General features: G+C 34.2%; 1 protein-coding gene and 1 pseudogene across 3 annotated transcripts in view; both read right to left on the minus strand.

Annotated features, from left to right (window-relative positions):
• Positions 1-23705, minus strand: part of Mrps35 (mitochondrial ribosomal protein S35) — a 48258-nt gene that overhangs the window by 9565 nt on the left and 14988 nt on the right. For 2 of the 3 annotated variants that reach the window (XM_078014984.1, XM_078014986.1), the window contains 2 exons: positions 18457-18566; positions 16550-16619 (listed from right to left, as the gene is read on the minus strand). In XM_078014984.1, the coding sequence (XP_077871110.1) occupies positions 16550-16619; positions 18457-18566 (180 nt within the window). Of the gene's footprint in view, positions 1-15685; positions 15715-16549; positions 16620-18456; positions 18567-23705 lie in introns of all 3 variants that reach the window. The other variant, XM_078014985.1, reaches the window with a different exon arrangement.
• LOC101958182 (S-formylglutathione hydrolase pseudogene) lies at positions 1107-9820 on the minus strand (annotated as a pseudogene).

Here is a 23705-nt window from a genome sequence, read left to right on the forward strand (position 1 = left end):
TAAAAGGACCAACTCCTCTAAAGAGAACTTTAGCTGGCTCTCTCCAAAACTCCCAGTGGTGTGTTTAACAAACCCTAAATTCTGTCTCTGAGCTTTCCTTTCCAAGTCTCTTTGTCATAAGAAAAACAATTCATTTAAAAAAAGATAGGAAGTCATTCATAACAAGGGTTCAGCATCAGAATCAGCTGTGGAGCCTCTAAGCTACACTCATGGCTAGAGTCTGATTCTGTGGAGCCCAGGTGTCTATAGTTTAAGAAGGTTCACAGTTGAGACAGATCTTACCCCAGGTGAAAACAGGCTGCAGAGATCAGTGAATTTTCAATCAGTCAAATGCTAATTTTGAGAAGACAGCAATCTACTAGCCAAAGTCAGCTTTGATTTTATCTGTTATTACCTAATATTCAAAACTAAATATGATACTATGCAAAGAATATGAAACTCTGAAGTTGTAGTTCAGGTCTGGGTTCCTCTGATAATAAGTTCCTGTGATCTTGGGAAAAGTACCTGACCTCTTCTCTATGTCTGAATTCCTCAATGTAAAAACGAAGAAGTTGAAATAAGATAAATTATTTGATTCTTAATCTTCAAATTTAACCCTAATTTAAAATGGGTGGCCACACTAAATACTTTGTATTAAAAAAAAAAAGACATTTTACATTGGAAAATCTTTCTTTAAAAAATTTTTTATTTTATTTTACTTTTGAGAGAGAGAGAGAGAGAGAGAGAGAGAGAGAGAGAGAGAGAGAGAATTTTTAGTTTTTGGCAGGCACATCATCTTTGTATGTGGTGCTGAGGATCGAACCCAGGCCGCACACATGCAAGGAGAGCGCCCTACCACTTGAGCCACATCCCCAGCCCCACATTGAAAAATCTTTTAAGAAAGGAATAATTCTTCTCCCACCCCTTAGGATTCCTTCCCACCCCTCTTTTCCATGGAGTATCAGGAACTGAACCCAGAGCTTTGTGCATACCAACAAACATTCAACCACTGAGCTATATACCCTATCCCTTTATAATTTATTTTTTCTTTTTTTCTTTTTCTTTTTTTTTTTTTTTAAAGAGAGAGTGAGAGAGGAGAGAGAGAGAGAGAGAGAGAGAGAGAGAGAGAGAGAGAGAGAGAGAGAGAGAGAGAGAGAGAATTTTAATATTTATTTTTTAGTTCTCGGTAGACACAACATCTTTGTTGGTATGTGGTGCTGAGGATCGAACCCGGGCCGCACGCATGCCAAGCGAGCGCGCTACCGCTTGAGCCACATCCCCAGCCCTATTTTTTCTTTTTTTTACAGCTCTACTGAGACAAAATTGAAGTACAATAAAATGTACATATTTGAGGTATGCAATTTGATCAGTTTTGACACACGTGTAACAATACAATCACTATAAAAAGCATTTCCATTGTTTTCTTTTAAAATTTAAAATTATGCAGACTGTTTTTCCTGCATGATTTATGACATTAGAAATCAACCACCTAAGATATATAGAACCCTTCCCCTACATATGAACTACTTCAAAATTAAATTCACATTTATAAACACAGGTGAAGGAAGAAAGCACAAGAAAAGTAAATAAAAAGTGCTTTGAACTAAGTGATAATAAAAGCTTAAAATATCAGAATCTCTGGGATGAAACATACTCAGATGAACATTTATAACTTAAAAGTACCTGTATCAGAAAGAAGCTAGATTAACAATCACATTATTTTCTAATTAGGTAGTAGGAAGGAAAAACTAAGAGTAGAAATAGAAATGTATGAAATAAAGAAGAAATAATACAGCTAAAAATTGATAAAAATGAAAGAAGTCTAATCAAGAAAAAGAAAGATCACAAAAATATCAGTGGAAAGGGAGCTATCAAAATAACCCTACTGACAATAAAAATATATTAAAGTACTACAATTGCATGCTAACATACGAGATAACTTACATAACATAGTCTATATTAAAGAAGGACCCGTGTGCTGCTGAGAAGTAAGGTATTCAGTCGTTGATGGATGAAATATTCTATATATGTCTATAAAGTCTAAATTATCTAAATTATCCATTGTATTTTTTAGTTCTATAGCTTCCTTAATTAGTTTTTGTTTGGAGGGTCTATCCAGTGGTGACAGAGGCATGTCAAAATTACCCGATATTTTTGTGTTGTGATCTATTTGATTCTTAAAACTGAGAAGGGTTTGATGTACATAGATGCCTCATGGTTTGAGGCATAAATATTTACAATTGTCATGTCTTGTTGATATATTGTTCCCTTAAAAAGTGTCCTTCTTTGTCCCTTTTGATTAACTTTCACTTGAAGTCCACTTTATCTGATATGAGGGTAGAAACTCTTGCTTGTTTACGAGATCCTTATGAAAGATAGGTTTTTTCCCTCATCCTTTACCTTCAGTTTGTAGATGTCTTTGCCTATGAGGTGAGTCTCTTGGAGATAGCATATTGTTGTGTCATGTTTTCAAATCCAATTTGCCAGTCTATGTCTTTTTTAAAAATATATATATTTATTTAGGTGATTCAATCGTTCAATGAAGTTCCTTTAGAGTTATGAAATCCAATGTTTTGAAATATTTTCCCTTAGCAATTCTAATTTTTATAATCTTGAAGAGACTCCCTTATTAGAAGTTTTTCATGCAGTCAGGTATTTTGCATGATGTCTGATGTGATCAGCAACAAAGGTTGCAATGAAGTGGTAGCTATGATCATAACCCTCCTGTAATTTAAAAACAATAGGGATTTTCTTTTCTGCATAGGCAGAAATGTTTAGGGAATAGCTATCCATCTAGAAGAAACCAGTCATCTTTCCCTTGATCAATTAGTATGCCCAGCTGAGAATCTGGATAGAACTTCACAAAATGGGTCGCATCACATGCCTTCCATTTATTTTGACCTGTTCCCAAATAACCGCTAAAGGCTTTTTTGCCCCAAGGACAGAGCACTGGGTTGCAAATTGGAGCAAATGCTGACACAGACGTGTATTTTCCAGGATTTTTCAAAGCACAAATCAGAGTTCCATGCCCTCCCATAGAGTAACCAAAAATAGACATCCTTTGGGGATCCACTGGAAAGTTGTCATCTATGAGTTGGGGAAGCTCCTCTGTTACTTAAGAGTACATTCTGTTATTAGTCTTCCAAGGATCTTTGGTGGCATTCACATAAAACCCAGCACCAGTGCCAATTCCCAGCTCTCATCTTCTCCTTTAATATTGTAGCCTCAAGGTCTGGTATCTGAAGCAATGACCACAAGATCGTGTTTTGAGGCAGCTTGATGGTAACCAGATTTTGATATAAAATTCTGTTTTATGCAAGTGAAACCAGACACCCAATACAGTGCAGGGCATTTTCCACTTTCTGCCTTCAATGGTAAGTAGATTTCATTTTGTAGTTCAGCTCAACACTGTAATGTTCAAATAATTTCTGCAATCCCCCAAAGCACTTGTTGCTAGAAATCTGTTTGAATGCCATTCTTTTCCTGTCCAATTGCAACTTGCTTTTTTGTCTGCAGCAAAGGGCTGATGATCCTATGGTTGTGGCAGGGTTGGTGGAGGGGACAGAAGAGGCGGCTGGAAGGAGAGGGTGGGCCTCAACAGGGCCACCAGGGACAACCCCAGCTCTGCCCACTCAGTCTATGTCTTTTGATTGGTGGGTTTAGGCCATTTACATTCAATGTTATTATTGAGAAATGACTTTTATTCTCTTCCATTTTGATTTATTTCTTGCTTTTACTTTGAATTAGTTTTACTTTGACTATTCTTCCAATGTTAGTTCCTCCTTTTGCTGATTTTCACTTTTAAAAAAATTTCTTCTTCATGAAATATTTTATTGAGGATGTTTTGTAGTACAGGCTTCCTAGTTGTGAATTCTTTTAACTTTTGTTTATTATGGAAGATTTTTATTTCTGGGTCTTTTATTTTTCCATATGAATTTCATGATTGCTTTATCTATTTCTACAAGAAATGCCCTTGGGATTTTGATTGGCATTGCATTGAACCTATAAGAACTTTTGGTAATATTGCCATTTTGATGATGTTAGTTCTGCCTTTCCATGAACAGGGTATATTTTTCCATCTTCTAAGATCTTCTTCTATTTCTCTCTTTAGGGTTTTGTAGTTTTCATTGTATAAATCTTTCACCTCTTTTGTTAGGTTGATTCCCAAGTATTTTATTTTATTTATTTTTTTTGAGGATATTGTGAATGGGGTGGTTTTCCTCATTTCCAGTTCAGAAGATTTGTCACTGATATACAGGAATGCCTTTGATTTATGCATGTTGATTTTATATCCTGCCACTTTGCTGAATTCATTTATTAGCTCCAGTAGTTTCTTTTTAGACCCTTTTGTGTCTTCTAGGTATAGGATCATATCATCCGCAAATAGTGATAATTTAAGTTCTTCTTTTCCTATCTTAATGCCTTTAATTTCTTTTATCTGTCTAATTGCTCTGGCCAGTATTTCGAGAACAATATTGAATAGAAGTGGTGAGAGAGGGCATCCCTGTCTTGTTCCAGATTTTAGAGGGAATGCCTTCAGTTTTTCTCCATTTAGAATGATGCTAGCCTGAGGCTTAGCATATATAGCTTTTACAATGTTGAGGTAAGTTCCTGTTATCCCTAGTTTTTCTAATGTTTTGAACATAAAGGGATGCTGTACTTTGTCGAATGCTTTTTCTGCGTCTATCGAGATGATCATATGTTCTTATCTTTAAGTCTATTGATGTGGTGAATGTTTATTGATTTCCATATATTGAACCAGCCTTGCATCCCAGGGATGAATCCTACTTGATCATGGTGCACGATCTTTTTGATATGTTTTTGTATATGATTTGCCAGAATTTTATTGAGGATTTTTGCATCTAAATTCATTAGGGATATTGGTCTGTAGTTTTCTTTCTTTGAGGTGTCTTTATCTGGTTCGGAAATCAGGGTGATATTGGCCTCATAGAATGAATTTGGAAGTTCTCCCTCTTTTTCTATCTCCTGAAATAGATTGTGGAGTATTGGTATTAGTTCTTTTTAAAGTTCTTGTAAAACTCTGCTGTATATCCATCCGGTCCTGGGCTTTTCTTGGTTGGTAGTCTTTTGATGGCTTCTTCTATTTCCTCACTTGATATTGGTCTGTTTAAGTTGTTTATATCTTCCTGACTCAATCTGGGTAGTTCATATGTCTTAAGGAATTTATCAATGCCTTCACTATCTTTTATTTTATTATAGGGTTTCAAAATAATTTCTAATTATCTTCTGTATTTCTGAATTGTCTGTTGTGATGTTGCCTTTTTCATCCTGTAAGCTAGTAATTTGGGTTCTCTCTCTTCTTCTCTTTGTTAGCGTGGCTAGTGGTCTATCAATCTTATTTATTTTTTCAAAGAACCAACTTTTAGTTTTGTCAATTTTTTTGATTGTTTCTTTTGTTTCGATTTCATTGATTTCAGCTCTAATTTTAATTATTTCTTGCCTTCTACTGTATTTGCTGCTGATTTGTTCTTCTTTGTTTAAGGCTTCGAGGTGTAGTATGAGGTCATTTAATTGTTGGCTTTTCTTTCTTTTAAGGAATGAACTCCATGAAATGAATTTTCCTCTTAGTACTGCTTTCATAGTGTCCCAGAGATTTCGATATGTTATGTCTGAGTTTTCGTTTACCTCTAAGAATTTTTTAATTTCCTCTTTGTCTTCTGTAACCCTTTGTTCATTCAGTAACATATTGTTTAATCTCCATATGATGTAGGATTTTTCCATTCTCATTTTATTGATTTCCAATTTCATTCCATTATGATCAGATAAAATGCATGGTAGTATTTCAACTCCTTTGTAATTGCTAAGATTTGCCCTGTGACATAATATATGGTCTATTTTTGAGAAGGATCCATGTGCTGCTGAGAAGAAAGTGTATCCGCTTGATATTGGGTGGTATATTCTGTATATGTCAATTAAGTCTAAATTATTAAATTATAAAATAATTGTATTATTGAGCTCTATGGTTTCTTTATTCAACTTTATTCAACTTATTGTGTTGTGGTCTATTAAACTCTTGAACTTGAGAAGAGTTTGTTTGATGAACGTAGCTGCACCATTGTTTGGGGCATATATATTAATGATCGTCAAGTCTTGTTGGTGTATGGTTCCCTTGAGCAGTATGTAGTGTCCTTGTTTATCCCTTTTGATTAACTTTGGCTTGAAGTCTATTTTATTTGATACAAGTATGGACACCCCTGCTTGCTTCCGGGGTCCATATGAGTGATATGATTTTTCCCAATCTTTCACCTTCAGTCTGTGTATGTCTTTTCCTATCAGATGAGTCTCCTGTAGGCAGCATATTGTTGGATCTTTTTTTTAATCCATTCTACCAGACTATGTCTTTTGATTGGTGCATTTAAGCCATTAACATTTAGGGTTACTATTGAGATATGGTTTGTATTTCCAGCCATATTTGGTTATGTATGTTACTTAACATGATTTGTTTTTCCTCTATGCTTAGTTTTTCCTTTACTGTACTACCCCCCACTGTTGGTTTTCATTGTTATTTTTCATTTCCAAGGATGTTTTGCCAAGGATATTTTGAAGAGCTGGTTTTCTAGCTGCAAATTCTTTTAACTTTTGTTTATCGTGGAAGATTTTTATTTCATCTTCAATCCTGAAGCTTAATTTCGCTGGATACATGATCCTTGGTTGGAACCCTTTTTCTTTCAGTGTTTGAAATATGTTGTTCCAGGACCTTCTAGCTTTCAGAGTCTGTGTTGAAAGATCAGCAGTTATCCTGATTGGTTTACCCTTCAATGTAATCTGCTTCCTCTCTCTTGTGGCTTTTAAGATTCTCTCCTTATTCTGTATGTTGGGCATCTTCATTATTATGTGTCTTGGTGTGGATCTCTTATGATTTTGTACATTCGGTGTCCTGTAGGCTTCTAGTATTTGGATTTCTTTTTCATTCTTTAAGTCTGGGAAGTTTTCTAGTATATTTCATTGAATAGATTGTTCATTCTTGGTTTGGGCCTCTATACCCTCTTGTATCCCAATAACTCTTAGGTTTGGTTTCTTGATGTTATCCCATAATTCTTGGATGTTCTGCTCATGGTTTCTTAACATTCTCGCTGAGCTGTCTATGTTCTTTTCAAGTTGAAAAACTTTGTCTTCGTTGTCTGAAGTTCTATCTTCTAAGTGTTCTACTCTGCTGGTAATACTCGCATTTGAGTTTTTAATTTGGTTTATTGTTTCCTGCATTTCCAGGATTTCTGTTTGTTTGTTTTTTATATCCTCTATCTCCCTATAGAGTTGATCTTTTGCTTCTTGGATTTGTTTATGTAATTAATTGTCAAAGTGATTTTTCATTGTCTGAATTTGCTGTATAATGTCTTCCTTGAGACTCCAGATCATCTGAAGCATGTATATCCTGAACTCTTTGTCTGACATTCCATCAGCTACAGATATTACCTTATCTAATGTTGAATTGACCTGTATTGTTTGTGGTCCTTTCTTTCCTTGTCTTTTCATACTGCTCATGATTCTTTCTAGCTTTGTGAAACTGTTGTGCTAATGTTTTTCCCCTTATATATTTGTATTGTTCTTGTATAGCTCCAAAATCCCTCTTTTGCGGAGAAAGAAAATGTTAACAGTCCCCAATATCAACAGTACATTATCTAAGCACAAGTTTTCATTATTAATACATTTATAGTTAGATTCTAAGACTATAGATATTGGTTTTAATTATTACTTAAGAATATATTCATTAGTTTCATAAAAGGTGTACCATATCTGGTGGCATATAATTTCAGACAAAGGATGTTATACTTAGAGGGAAAGGAGTGAGGGTATGAGGTTAACTAACTTAGCACCTTTGGAGAACTCTAACCAATAGACTGGTAATTTATGGAAGAATGTATAGACTCAACCTCCTATCTGTATTTAGATAGTTACCCTATGTATAGATAGCAAAAGTTAGGAGATTGAAAGTGGGATAGAGAGAATACAAATGGAAAAAAAAAATAACAAGGAAGAAAAGAGAAATAAGAGAAAGAAAGTAAGATAGAAATAAAGAAAAAAAATGGGGGGAAGGTGGGGTATATGCAATTCCTCTATATTACTTTGGTAATTTGGTTGTTCATGCACAGTTCTTGGTTTCACATATGCTGAAGTTGTGGAAGAGAGAGAAGAAAAGAGAGAAAGAAAGAGAAAAAAAAAGTCTCTCAGAACACTGTTTTCCTTGCTTCCAGTAGGTGGCATTATCTATTCCTAGCTTGAGCCTCTGTATGCAGGGTGGTGGATATAGCCAGTGTGAAAGGAAATGAGCTTCCACCTGTATCTTCCCTACTCTAGTCTCTGAGGTAGAAACCAGGTGCCTGTATAGTTGTTGTTTTGCGTTGATAGCTACAACCCCCAAAAGCTTGTGGGAAATATTTTGAGTTATGGCAGCTAAGGGTGGGGGAGTTGGAAACCGGGTACCTGGATCAGCCACAGAACCGTGCTGGTAGCCACACCCCTTTGATGGGTTTTAAGGGTTGATGGGCTTCCTCCAGACTAGCACTCGGGGCGGGGCCGGACTTCTTCCTCTGGTCTGGCTTGGCGCCGGGCGTCTTCCTCCAGAAGATTTTTATTTCATCATCAATTCTGAAGCTTAAATTTGCTGGACGTAGTAGTCTCAGCTGACATCCATTTTCTTTCAGAGCTTGGTATATATCCAAGACCTTCTAGCTCTGAGGGTCTGGGTTGAGAAGTCAGCTGAGATCCAAATTGTTTTCCCTCTAAATGTTACCTGCTGTTTTTCTCTGGCTGCCTTTAAAATTCTATCCTTATTCTGTATGTTAAGCATTTTCATAATAATGTGACTTGGTATGGGTATGTTGTAATTTCCTATATTGGTGGAACTTTAAGCCTCCTGTATTTGATTTTCCATTTCATTCTGTAGATTTAGGAAATTTTCTGATATTATTTCATTGAAAAGACTGTGCATTCCTTTGTTTTGTATCTCCAAGACTTCATTTATCCCCCCAAATCTTAAATTTGATCTTTTCAAGTTATCCCATATTTCTTGGAAGTTCTGTTCATGGTCTCTTAACATATTTTCTCCATGGTCAACTTTGTTTTCAAGATTATATATTTGTCTTCATTGCCTGAAATTCTGCTTTCCAAGTAGTCTAGTATGTTGATAATGCTTTCCATTGAATTCTTAATTAGGTTTATTGATTCCTTCATTTTGAGGATTTCTGCTTGATTATTTTTCAGAATCTCTTTTTTACTGAAGTGATCTTTCATTTCCTGTATTTTTTTTCTCTGATATCGCCCTTTATCTTGCAGATTAGTTCTAACTATGTACATTCTAAATTCTTTCTTTGACATTTCTTCCACCATGGTGTTGTTAGATTCTGTTTTTGAAGTATCTTGGTTTGTTTGGGGCAATTTATTTCCTTGCTTTTCATGTTAGTTGTGTGTCTAACCATCTAGCAGTAGGATCTGAGATAGCAGAGTTTCTACCCTGTGTGCTTGTAGTGTTCCTGAAGGTTTCCAGTACCTCACCATTTAGGGGGAGACAAATAATAATAACCAAGGCAAACAATATACAGCATTAAACCAAAGAGTTCCTACTATATCATCTTAATGTTAATCATCACAATAAACAGAAATGATGTGATCAGTTATTGCCTATAATAAAAACAGCAAGTTTGCAAAAGGGTTTACAATTTCAAATGGTGGTCAGGGGGTGAACATAAGTGATATAGGATGTGATGATTATGAGGGAGGAGGAGAGAAGACAGAAGTAAAAATTTAAAGGAAGAGTGAAAGAACAACAAAGACTGACTGTTAGTGGAAGAAAAGAAAAAATAAAGGGAAACAGGTAAGTGAAAAATAAAATCATATGAAAAACCTGATCTACACATAATCCAAATTATACATTTATGAACACTGTCTCTTTAACTTTTGCAAAGATATTTCTTCAAAAGAGGTCATAATTTTTGACTGTTAATAATTTTATCTAAGAATTATTAATAGTTCACACCAGTAAGCTAATTATTGCTAACATCTAATAAATATGGCACACTTTATAATACTGAAAGGGAAGTTTACCTCTTGATTTGTCACCTTATTTGTGAACATAGAGTTGAAAACCTATTTCAAAAGACTATTTATAAAAATTTAAAAGAATGGATAATATTTCTTTCAAAAGCTATTATAATATTAAGTGTTCTTACCTAACATTAACCTAGATACTTTGAAGCACAAATTACAATAAGGTCAGATCCTTGCTAATGAAGCTCTTTACAATTAGTTAGAAAGGCAAAACAACAATAAATGACAAAGTATCTATAGTCAAGTGCTTAGTGACCAATACAGAAAGTAAGATAGTATAACTTTGCCAGACACAGGAGGCTGAAGAAAGAGGATCACAAGTTTGAGGCCAGCTTCAGCAACAATAAAATTTTTAAAAAAGGGACTAGAGGTAGAGCTCAGTGGTACAGAATCCCTGGTTTCAATCCCCAGTACTGCAAAAACAAAACAAAAAACCTACCTGTACAAAAATAGGGGTTAGATAAGAGGCTCAAATCAGATCTTAATGCCTTGAAGGCTATATATTTAAAGGAGTAAGTGGGAAAGAATAAAAAATTAAATACTAAATAATACAACCCTTGAATGTCTGTGTCTTCCCAAAATTCACATTGAAACCCCAACCCCAATATGACAGCATTTGGAGATAGGGTCTTTGGGAAATAATGAGGCCAACAATGTTGACTTCATGATGAGACTAGTGCCTCCATAAGAAGATAGGAAAGCGCTTGCTTCCTCTCTCTGGGTGATGCAAGGATACATCAAGAAGACAGCTACTGCAAACCAGGAAGAGGGCCTTGACTCTAGTCCAACCATGCTGCACTCTGATTTCTGATTTCCCAGCTCCAGAACTGTGAGAATTAAATTTCTTTTTTTAAAGCCACGTAATCTGTGGTAATTTGTTAGAGCAGAGCCCAAACTAAAACAACCCTTACAACACTTATAATATTTATTACTAAACATGCTGGTTTTCACTAGTGTTCTGCCATTGGGAACTATGTTTTTTCTGTTTCATATAAACCTCTATATCTAATGATGGCATGCAAATAAATGGCAATTAATAAACATTTGTCATTTTTAATGAAAGAACACTTGACATTTGATACAGGACAACTTATTCCTTTATAAACTCTAAAATAGTGAGAAATGTCTTTTCAGACAACTAGTAAAATGCTTGATGTTGCCCTCTGATGACAAATGTGTACTTTGTGAATAAGCTATACAGCATGCTTCAAATCTGGACCTGACTTATTGCCAGTCTCATTTTCTAACCCCATCCTGTTAGTCTATATCCTTCCAAACCAAACCTCTGCCTACTCTCTAACCTCACAAAGTCTGGAAAGTCCTTCACCCATTTCTGTACTATATTCTCCTATTCATCTTCCAAAATTGTCACCACTCCTTTGAAGCTGTCAGGTAGAATTCATTCTGGTCTGCATCTCTCACAGCACTATGCCTAATTTCTGCTATCCAGCTCAACAGACTGTATTATAACCATCAATTTCCCTCCAGAAATAAAGGTGCCTAAGGGTGAAGGCTCATTCATTTTGATAGTCCTACGGATTATAGCACCTTTTCTTGTATAGTTGTCCCAATCCATGGGGGATTGGTTCCAGGAGTCTGCAGATTCCTAAATCTGTAGAAGTTTAAGTTTCCTCAATGTAAATGTTATGTAAACAGTTATTATATACAGTTGTCAAATATTTTGGGAATAATAACAACAAAAAAGACTGCTAATGTTCAAAACAGCTGCATTTAAATTTTTTTTTGTTGTTGTAGATGGACACAATACTTTATTTATTTATTTTTATGTAGTACTGAAGCTTGAACCCAGTGCCTCACATGTACTAGGTAAACATTATGCCACTGAGCTACAACTCCAGCCCAACAGCTGTAATTTTTTTAAATTATTTTTTTAAGTTGTAATTGGACACAATACCTTTGTTTTCATTTATTTATTTCTATGTGGTGCTGAAGATCGAACCCAGAGCCTCAAATACACTAGGCAAGCATTCCACCACTGAGCCACAACCCTAGCCCCCAACAGCTGCAATTTTTAAAAGACTATTTTTGATCTGAGATTGATTGAATCCATGGGTGTGAAACCCATGGATTTGGAGGGCTGGCTGTATACAAGAACTAAACAGCTGTTGAATATAAGAAAGAGTAAACAACATAGCAAACATTGTTCAAGTGTTCTCTAATAGGACTTGGCAATGCATGTGTATGTCAACACACACATACAATCAAAATGAACTCAAAATTAAATGGTGATTATGGTTTTGTGAAAGTATTTTTTAAAGTCAAGATTCTTTGCTGGAGGATGTCAGGAGAGAATATGGGAAAAGGGAACAAGAATTAGGGGCTTGAGTGTGAATTTAGAGAAGAGAAGCCCATTCTGAGAATGAGCAGGTCCTGTGCAGAAGTTGGCAGGGGGTATCAGGGGCATAGTGTGGCCCAGCAGAACTGGTAAATCTAGAAAATGGTGATTCAGGTGTTGAGCATGATCACCCAGAAAAGGAAGCCCCAGACTTAACTTTTGATTTAGCTCTGCTCAGTGCAGGCGGAGGGAAGGAAGACTTAGAAAAAGCCGATGTTGACCAGCCAGAGAACAAACAGGAAAGTCAACCCACCCAGGTAGTACTTCTGGCACAGGTTCAATTTCTGCTCAATGAACATCCATTCCAAGTTCACAGTTGTGCTAAGGTTGGATCATCCCTAGAGTCTGTGGGGTAAGACTTGATGGAGGTACCATTATAAGTATCATGAACACTGCCCAGTAGAGCTTACTCAATCTGGCTTGAATGCCTCTGCTCCTTTCAACTTTACTTTTATCAAAAGTATTTGCAGGGGCTGGGGATGTGGCTCAAGCGGTAGCGCGCTCGCCTGGCATGCGTGCGGCCCGGGTTCGATTCTCAGCACCACATACCAACAAAGATGTTGTGTCTGCCGAGAACTAAAAAATAAATATTAAAAAAATTAAAAAAAAAAAAAAAGTATTTGCAGTAAGATCCCATTTAAAAATGACCTGTATTAGTAAGTATAAAATTATCTAACTTAGAAATTTTTATTAACTAACTTCAGAATCACTCTATTACAAAGCTAGATATATTTTTGACAATAAGTCTGTCATGAAATCCAATAAGACAGCCCAAAATTTAAATTTTAAAAAGTAATCGTTAGTACTAATTCAATATCAATACCACTGAAGAATCTTTGGAATTTGATTTCAGAGCTCTACATCTTCCAGAGTAAATGTAGGTACATCTAAAGAGAGTGACTTTCTGCAGCTAGCTCTAGTCCTTCAAATGTTCCTAATATGAAATGCTACCGAATCTCCTAAGTTCCCTATGTTGGACAATCTACAAAAATTTAACTTAATTTGAATGCATTCTTAAAATGATTTTTTTTTATTGTGTTTGTGTTTCACTCTATCTTTTGGCAAGACTTCTAGGAAATGCTTTTTTCAATCATTTCTTAACCCAACTGCTTTTGGAAGGTTTAGATTAACAAACATCATGCAATAAAAGTTAATTTCGGAAGTTTCACTATTATAAATTAAGTCAAACTGTGAGTAGAATATATGTTCTAAAATTTTAAACACTGTAGGGTACATATATGACTTTAATTGGGTAAACTCTGTCAACATAAACTATGTACTGAAATTAGAAATAAATGGATTTGAAATTCTAAGAAAAAAAGTTTCTTCATTTTAGTATTGTTAATAATATTAATAGCCATTTACTGAGAACCCATTATTTGCTCCACACTTACATAGGTGTTCTCTAATTTATCCAAAAACTCTCTAGAAGAAAACTGAACCTCAGAGGTTGAAAGCAATGAAACTGGCATTGGAATCCAGTCCTTTTTTTTTTTTTTTTTGGTGGTGGTGGTGTTGGGAATTGAACCCAGGGCGTTGTAAATTCTAGGCAAGCACTCCACCAAATGAGCTATATCCCCAACCCTGGAATCCAGTTTTTGATACTTCTATAGTTAAACTGTTTTGAATATTATACAACAGTAACATCCTTAAGCTTAAGTATAGATGAACCTTCTTCAGAAGGTTCCAACTACTTTCCTCTCAATGCTATTTAAAGGTAACTTCCATGGAAAGGTTAAAAAGCCAAGGCATACACATATTTGAGTATGAAATGCTTAGAAGCTAGCCTATAAAAAAGAAAGCAATGGATTAAACAGGGGCTTTTAAAATACTGGATTAAATGCCAGGTGGTAACATCAATTTCAAGTATGAATTCCATGCTGGTGAGGGAAAAAAGAATTTTGATTCAATAAAAATTCTGTTCCAGTAGCTCTGCAAAATTTCATGGCTCATCTGCATTCTCTTAAAGCTTCTTCACTGATGGTACTTGTTTAGAAAGGACTATGAGCCAATTTTAATATAGGAATTCTTTAATTATATCTGTTTAGGACAGTTATATGTGGCTACCCATCCTGGCATCAAAGTAATTAGCATTAAAGATCAAAGGCTTCTTGCATGAATCCAGAATACAAGCTTGTTTGGATTCTATGTCATGGAACCACAGAAAGAATCCAGTAAGTCAACGTTCACTGAATTTATTTATGCCTGTCATTTCCTTTGGGGCAATTCATTTTACAGACTGTTGGAAAAATTCAAAACTGTTTGGATTTTATTGTTTATTATTAACTCTTTCGGCACTAGCCATACAACTGTAGTTAATTCAGCCATGTTGCTGGTTCTGAAGGGAATTTAATCATCTTAAGCCAAAGGGATTTCTAAAATCAACTGATAGGAAAGAGAGATTAATTGTTATTATCATATTGCTCCTGAAGACACAAATTAGAAAATTCAGCTGAATTATGAAAATGAGAATACTGCAAAAGAAGAAAAGAGCAACTAACTACTTTTTGTTCTTTACTAACCTTGAAATAAAATTTTCTTTGTTTCCACTTGCCACTCATTCTCTTTGAAAACTGTTTTATTATTAACATCAATAAACATGCTGTGAACAGTTTAGAGAATAGCTGCATGTATTCACAGAATCACAGTATCTCAAGGCTGGAAGGAAGTCCCAAAAGCCATCTAATGCAACTACCTGAACCAGGAATATGTTTCTTTTACCATATCTTAGAGAAGAAGGCCAATACATGGAACATATTCTACCCATCAAAGTAGCCCACGGCATCTATGAATGTTTCTCTTGAAAGGTTCTCATTTAATGAATTGAAAGCTTACTATTGCTTCCACTGAGTTATATCTTTAAGTCATAAAACAAATTATTTAAGTTCTCCTTCATAAGAAGTTCTTTGAACATCTAAAGAGAGTGACTTTCTGTAGCTAGCTCTAGTCCTTCAAATGTTCCTAATATGAAATGCTACCGAATCTCCTAAGTTCCTTATGTTGGGCAATCTACAAAAATTTAACTTAATTTGAATGCATTCTTAAAATGATTATTTTTTTATTGTGGTACTGGGGGTTGAATCCAAGGGAATCTTACCACTGAGCTGTGTCCCCAGCCCTTTTTTATTTTGAGACACGGTCTTGCTAAGTTGCCAAGGCTGGCTTCGAACTTGTGGTTCTCCTATTTCAGTAGCTAGGATACCCAACAATAATTAAAACTTTGAATTACCTAAACACAAAACATATTGGTGGGCTACGGTTGTAGCTCAGTGACAGTTCACTTACCTAGCACATGTGAGGCATTGGGTGTGATCCTTACCACCACATAAAAATAAATAAAATAAAGGCATTTTATCCATCTACAACTAAAAATGCTTTAAAAAAAATTCTAGTTTCTAACATTAAATCAGATGAGTTGATGCTCAAATATAGCAAAATCTTTCTCATAAATGTATATATACTTCTATTATAACTGAATAAAATCAGACACAAGACCACTTTTCTTTTTTAAGTTGTAGGTGGACACAATGCCTTTATTTTTTATGTGGTGCTGAGGATTGAACCCAGTGCCTCACCCACTCTAAGCTAGTACTCTACCACTGAGCTACAACCACAGCCCCACAAGACAACTTTTAATACTATCTAAATAATTAATTGCTCTTAACTGTTCCTAATGTGTAATAGTCAGATAGTAAATGTTAACTAAAAATTTTAATAAACCTAAAATACCTTTCTACAAAGTTTTGGAAAATAGGATAAACCATAAATTCTAAAGTTATACAAAAAATGATTACTCTCCCATAACAGACAACTTTCACTCAAACACAAAACAAAACATAACAGCAAAGCAAAACACTGTGATTTTCTAGCAAAAGTCAGAAACTCTGCATTTCAAGAGTATTTCAGGCACTTTTTAATATGGGCCTGAGATGGACTAGCTAAACTACTTCAAGATCTTCATTTTGGGTATCAAGAGAAGCCACCTATGCTATTCCATACATGCTTCGGCTATGGAATAATCGAATAATAATATTTTGTGGTGGTCCACAAAATATTCAATTAAGTACTTGCCACACAAGAGTATTTTAAAAGGATAATGTCATCTAAATTACACTAAAAAAAAATCATTAAACATTCATACACACTTACCCAAGATTCATGGTATAAAACTGTTAGTAGATACATTGCATAATCATAATTCTGTCTTTTTAAAGGGCACCTTTAAAAGAGAAAGAAGGAAGAAGTCAAAATTCTAGAAACTTAGTATACGGAATGATTTGCAAAGCATATACAGAAGAAAATATCTTTAGAAATTCTCTGCTTTTAAGAAAATTTTGTTTTTAGAATAAAAACATTCTATGTATATCATTCTATGTATAACATTATTTAAGGATACTGAACACTAGTGTTATTTTCAACTCTACTTTCGTCACTAATGTAGTTATTTGTATACAACAGCTTATGCTATTTTTAATGACTGTGTCCAACTGAAGTCCCCTTCACCATGTTCAAATCTGCTGAATGGCATAAGCATATCTAATGAACCATTTTAAAAATAGTTAAGACAAGCTGGGTGCAATGGTGTGTAAAAAGTCTCATCTACTTGGGAGGTTGAGGTAGGAGTATTGCTAGAGTCCAGGAGTTCAAAGCCAGACTGGGCAACCCACCAAGATTCTATCTCAAAATAAATAAATAAAACAAATAGGCAGATGATAGATGCTAATCAAGTGTTGATTTCTCCAGAGCTGATTCTCTTTAAATATGAGTTACACTACATACAATTCTGTACTATTACTGCTATATTTAAGACAGAAATAATATCCTAAAATTAGTTAGAACTTCTACATATACATAAGATAGCACATATATTAAGGTTAATTAATAAAAGAAAAAGAAAAAATTTCTTCCAATTTCTTAAGATATAAAATAAAACCATAAAATGACAAATGACTTAACTAACTACACTGTTCATTCTTCCTTTATGTTTATTTAATAGTTATCTATTCTATATAATCATTACCATAAAACATATATACTAATACTGGAAAAAAAGTAACATTATCAGATACTTACAGAGTTTCAAACAGTAACATTTATAGGGTATTTTTAAAGTTGAACAAAGTAAAAATTCAACATTATTTTGCAATTTTTAAAAAGAGTAAAAGGAATATTCCTAATATGTTTCATATCTATTTCCCTCATAAGAAATAATCAGAAACCATGGTTCCTTTCTTTTCTGTCTCTACCCTATTACTCTATCTCTATGTATGCCATGTTCCCTCTTCCTACCACCAAGACTGATGATGTAACACCAAATTGTTTCTGATACCTCCAAATGCTTTGAAACTGGGTTAGGCAGAGAGAAAGGTGACCTGTACACTCATTTTTCTCTAAAGACAGGTCTTTTATATTTTGATATAATTTAGAAACAATTGAAGTATAATTCTAATAACAAAATAACCATTTAGCAAAGATATACCAACAACCTTTCTTTAAATCAATTGAAAATCATAAAACTAATAAATTCATATATGATAAACTATAAGTGGACTTATAAATATCTATCCTGGCTCTGGAATTCTGCTTATTCCCAGAAATGCCTAGATAAATTTCCACATGTACAATTTGATAATTTTAATTTTGAACTACAAGACTCTTTGTGATGCTTTCATTTTGTAAAAACCTATTTACGGGAATATGTATTCTATTTTATGGAATGAGATGTTGCCAGATTACAGAATCACAAATAAAGCCAATTAAGAAAACAAAAAAACAAACTACCTGTTTAAGCATTAATCACTAGCAAATCATATTTTGTCTTCAAAATCTAAGTTTTATATGCATGGATATATAAAAATTAATATTAAAATAGCAATAATTTAGCTAAGCAGTCCACTCTGCATACAGGAACAACCTAACAAAAGTAGGCTAGTGTGAAGATATTAAAAATAAGAATTGAACAACTTTGCTAATAACCTTTTATTACTAAAGTATTGCTGAAGTGCTGGAGGACAAAAAACACATGTGCACAGTCTGCTCAACTTTTCTTTCTTTACCTATCTGTTTTGATGGTAAGTACATCTGTGGTCTTGCAGTATCGTTCTCCTACAAGTTTAATAAGTTTCTTCTTTGCGTGATCATCTAAATTCAAACTGGAAAGTTTCACCTTAAAAATAAAAGAAAAAATTATTTGAAAAAAATAATTTCACATAATTTGTTTTAAGAAGTACCAATGTTATTTGTATTGATATTAAACCTACAAAACATAAATCTTTTCAAACTACTTTCTATACAGTTACAGTGGCATATACTATAAAGCCTGATCTTGTTCGTGGAAAGAAAAAGAAATAAAATAAAAAGAATATATTATTGGGAGTTCTTTGAAAGTTCTGAGCATGTGTACCTTCCTGAAAGAATTAATGACATGTCCTAAAGAAGGCAAATTACAATGTTTATTAGAAGCACAAACAGAATTAAGCTCAATTAGTATTATCAAAGTTGGACACTAGAATAAATGGATAAAATATAATAGCTTTAAGAAATTCCTACCATGCAATTATAAGACCTATATCACTGCAACTATTTTAGGGACATTCATTTTTTAAAGCTACAGATGTCTCAGAGGCTGGAATATTACATCAGGGAAGGATCAAAACTTTTTTTTTTTTTTTGATACCAGGGATTGAATCCAGGAGTGTTTAACCATTGAGCTACACATCCCCAACCTTTTTATGTTTTATTTTGAGACAAGGTCTTGCTAAGTTGCTCAGGGATTCACTAAGTTGCTGAGGCTGGCTTTGAACTTGCAATCCTCCTGCCTTAGCCTCCTGAGCCATTGGGATTACAGGCATGTGCCACTGCGCCCAGCTCAAAACATTTTAAACAATTCAGTTTAATGTTTTCCAAAAGTTAATACACAGCCTGTTAAAAATTTTTTTTTTTACATTTAGGAAATGCTCAGTTTATTAACAGGATTTTAAAAATGTATTTCTTAGAGTATTTTGAGACTTTAAAATACAGGATTGATATATAAATGATTCTCAAATTTATTTGACCTCAGATTTCAATTTTCAAGGAGTAATTCACAGAATTAGTCTTCCTTAACACATGCTTTGGAAAATACTGGAATAAAATAACATACTTTTTAAATTGTAGAGATTATAGCATGAGCTAAAAGTATCTAGAGATGAATAGGTATGATATAATACAGTTAAATAAAGTGAAGCATTGTATTCACCTATTTTTGATTATTATATGAAATATCTGAAACTGAGTAATTTTATAAAGAAATTTATTTAGCTCACAATTCTGGAGATTTGAGGTCAAGGCACTGGCATCAGAATGTAGGAGGACATATAAAAAAAAAGGAAAACATATTGCAAGACAGGAAGCCAGAAAAAAATTCAGGGGTTAGACTCACTCTTGTAAAGGACTCACACTGAGAATGACCTATTCTCTTCTAGAACTACCTTAATCTCTCCCCAAAATTACCAAAGGACCTCCCATTAGACATCACTTCTTAAAGGTCTGGCTCCTTCCAAGACTGCCACACTGAGGGGCTACCAATGCAAGAATCCTTGGGAGACAAACTCTTATCCAAACCATAGCAAGCATAGATTATTCTTCCATGTAGAGCATTAAGAAAGTGTTCATAAAGAAGCAAACAGGCTAAGCGTTTTTAAATTCCATCTGGTTCTTGTCTCTAGCTTCAATAATCCTGCACTTCCCTCAAGACACCATGCCACAGTAGCCTATTTATATGTCATTTTTCCCCACTGAATGACAAATCTTTGAATGCAGAAAAATATCTATTTTGTTTCTGGCAATGGACTGGGAATTATCACAGTCTTCTGGAAAGAATATGTATCAACAACTAGGTTTACAGCTTAAGAGATAAATAACCCATTTTATGAAAAATCAGATTAATAACAAGATGGAGAATTACAAGAAAAAAAAGAAAATGTACCTACATTATTATAACTAGGCAAATACATGTGCATATGCACATATCTGTGCATATGCAGTCTACAGAGAAAAATGAATAGCTTTTATATTAGGATAGTAAGAATGTAGTGATCTGTCCTTTTGAAACTCCCTTCAATAAAATCATAATAATGTTTAGCAATACATTAAGGCATTTTTAAAATGTGTTTTAACTTTTTTGCCATAAGATATCAAAAAACATAGCAGCTAACAACAACCTTAAAACTCATATTCACATTGACATTTTAATGTTCAAAACTACAAACATTAAATGCCAGAAACTCATAAATACTTGAGAAATAGTGTGTAGTACACTCACGCCACCTGCTAGCACTCAAAGGCACTGCAGAATTATAGTCTTACATGGACTAACACTGATTGCAAGGTGGAGTGGCATTCAATTGTCTTTCCTTATCAAAATTCAAAGCAATGCTTAAGCTTTTTGTTTTCAAGTTGCTATTTTTTCAAAGAACAGGTATTGTGCCACCAATATTATCCCCAAAATAATATGGATATTTCAAATCACAGGAGGTTGTGACTGTATGTGTCTATCTTCAAATGTCCATATTTTAACACAAAAGAAGCAACATAAATTTAAGGTTTAAATGTGAGATATTTTCTCTACATGTAAGTATGGTATGATTTAAAAACTCTGGTATTACACATGAGAAAAGAGCTGGGTTTGATTTTTAGGACTGCCACCTGCTACATGATTTCAATCAAATTATTTTACCTCCCTGAGACAGTTTCCTCAGTACAACTTAATTCACAGGATCTTTGTCAGGAATAAACAAGACAAACAGAAGACAGTGCTTTAAAGTAAAGTCTTAAACATAAGTACTTAATTCTAAACTACTTCTCTGACTATAGAGAAAAACATAACACTTTCCTTCTCTGAATTTAAAAATCTGAATATCTTTAAATCATATTTACCCCACCGTATTGATTGAGACAAACTAGACTGCAAATGCTTAATTCCACTGTTTCATAAATTCATCTCATAAATATAGCATGACCCTGATACCAAAACTTAGTAAAGAAAGTTATTAATCAGGAGTTAGGGATATACTCAGTGGAAAAGTGCTTGTCTAACATGCAGAAGGTCCTGATCTCTGACACTGAAGAAACCATGCTTTAAAAATTACAAATCAATCACAGCTACATCAGAAAATCCTGGCAATTATCTATGTTAGCACTTAATACAAAAATAGATTTAACACATTTTTGCTATATGTTCTTACTAGGATACAGGTTACATACAGTACAAAAAAAACCTTTTTTTTTTTTTTTTTTTTGAGGTTTCTTAAAGGTACCTCAAAGAGATGGGCAGTTCTCCTCCAGATGAATCAAAAGTACATTAGTCAGGGCTATTTGGAGTAATGGCTGATTCTTCGACTAGGACAGGAAAAATGTGAGATGAGTCTGGAGTATTTTATAGTAACATATAATAAGAAAAACTTTAAAAATCAGATGATGGAGGTATGGCAAAGAAATAGAAAAGCCAATTAAAAGAGTATCAAATAAATATCCATGAGTCCATACTGACATAAATGGTTGAACAAATACATATATGTGGGAGAACAGACAAATTTTCCACATAGAATTCCAAACAATGAATGTGGTATTTCTCCCTCAAGGAGGTATAGCATAACTCCTGACCCCTTAAGTGTGGGCTTGGCATAGTTACTTCGCTTTCCTGGAAACGACAGGAAAAAGGTAATTTTTATGTGTGTGTGTGGTGATAGGAATTGAACCTAGGGCCTTGTGCCTGCAGGACAAGCACTCTAACAACTGAGCTATAATATCCCAGCCCAGGAAAAAGATAATTTTATAGTGGAGAAAACTGACAAATGCTAATTAGCATCAGCCAGGTGATCAAGGTTAGCATTATCAGTGAACAATCATGTAAACAGCCAGTACTTTTGATATAATGTGATAATAATGACAATTTATGTCTGGAATTTTCCCCCTCAAAATACATAACAAGTTGAAGGACATTCTAAAAAAATACATAATTAAAATTCTTAAAATTGTCAAGGTCAAGTCAGACACAGTGTCTCTCTCACACCTGAGTCCCAGAACTCAGGAGACTGAACAGGAAGACCATCTGAGCCTAGGAATTTGAGGCCAGCCTGAAAAACACAGTAAGATCCAGTCTCAAAAACAAAACAAAACGAAATATCTTTTAGGACTGGGGTATAGCTCAGTGGTAGAGTGCTTGACTAGCACGAATAAGACTCTGGGTTTAATTCCAGCATGGAAAAACAAAAAAACTGTTAAGGTCATCAAAAACAAGTCTAAGGAACATCACAGATAAGAGGAGTCCAAGAAGACATGATGACTAAATATAAAGTGGTACCCTCAATGGCATTCTAAAACAGAAAAAGAACATCAGGTAAAAGCTAGGCATATTCAAATAAAGCATACACTTTAAGAATATTATATCAATATTAAATCATTAACTGGATGCAGTGAGGCAAGCCTGTAATCCCAGCAGCTCAAGAGGCTGAGGCAGGATAATCTTTAGCTTGAAGCAAGCCTCAGCAACTGAGCGAGAACTCACACAACTCAGCAAGACTCTGTCTCTAAATAAAATATATAAAAACAACTAGGTTCAATCCCTGATACCAAAAAAATTTTTAAAAAATTAAATCATTAGCCCTGGTAAATGTAACATAGTATAATGTAAAATGCTACCAAAAGGAGAAAATTCAGAATGAAAATATGAGAATCTTCTGTAGTTTTCACGAAACTTTCTGTAAATTTTAAAACTATTCTAAAATACGAAGTTTAATTTAAAAAAATATATGAAGTAACTGCCCCATGACTGCTGTGTTTACCAAGACTTCAAATACTAAATTACAAGTTACTAGGGCAAAAATTTAGAAATGTAATACCATGTAGTATGCTCCAGGTAAGAGGGGTGATTTGATGTTTCTCCAAAGCAATATTGGAAAGGACAATGATCCTAAATACATTACTAGCAAGGCAAATCAGCAGCAGAGTAAAAGAATGATATGCCTAGAGTTCAGAAATGCTTCAGTAATTGGAAAACTATTGATATAATTCACTGTTTCAGGAATTCAAAGGAGAGCATTACAAAAATGCTAATAAATTAGGAATAGGATACATTTCTAATATAACAAAGACTATTAAGCTGAAATTCTACCTTATGCTTAAGAGACAAAACACTAAAGGCATAGTCATTAATGTACAGAACAGCATAACAGACAATATAAATACTATTTTAGAAATTTTGTTAAGTACAAATGACCAAAAAAAAAGCTACATGTAATTAAAAGGGGGAATTAACCATGACTTA

Source organism: Ictidomys tridecemlineatus, chromosome 6, assembly GCF_052094955.1.
Source record: "Ictidomys tridecemlineatus isolate mIctTri1 chromosome 6, mIctTri1.hap1, whole genome shotgun sequence".
NCBI classification, from domain to species: domain Eukaryota; kingdom Metazoa; phylum Chordata; class Mammalia; order Rodentia; family Sciuridae; genus Ictidomys; species Ictidomys tridecemlineatus.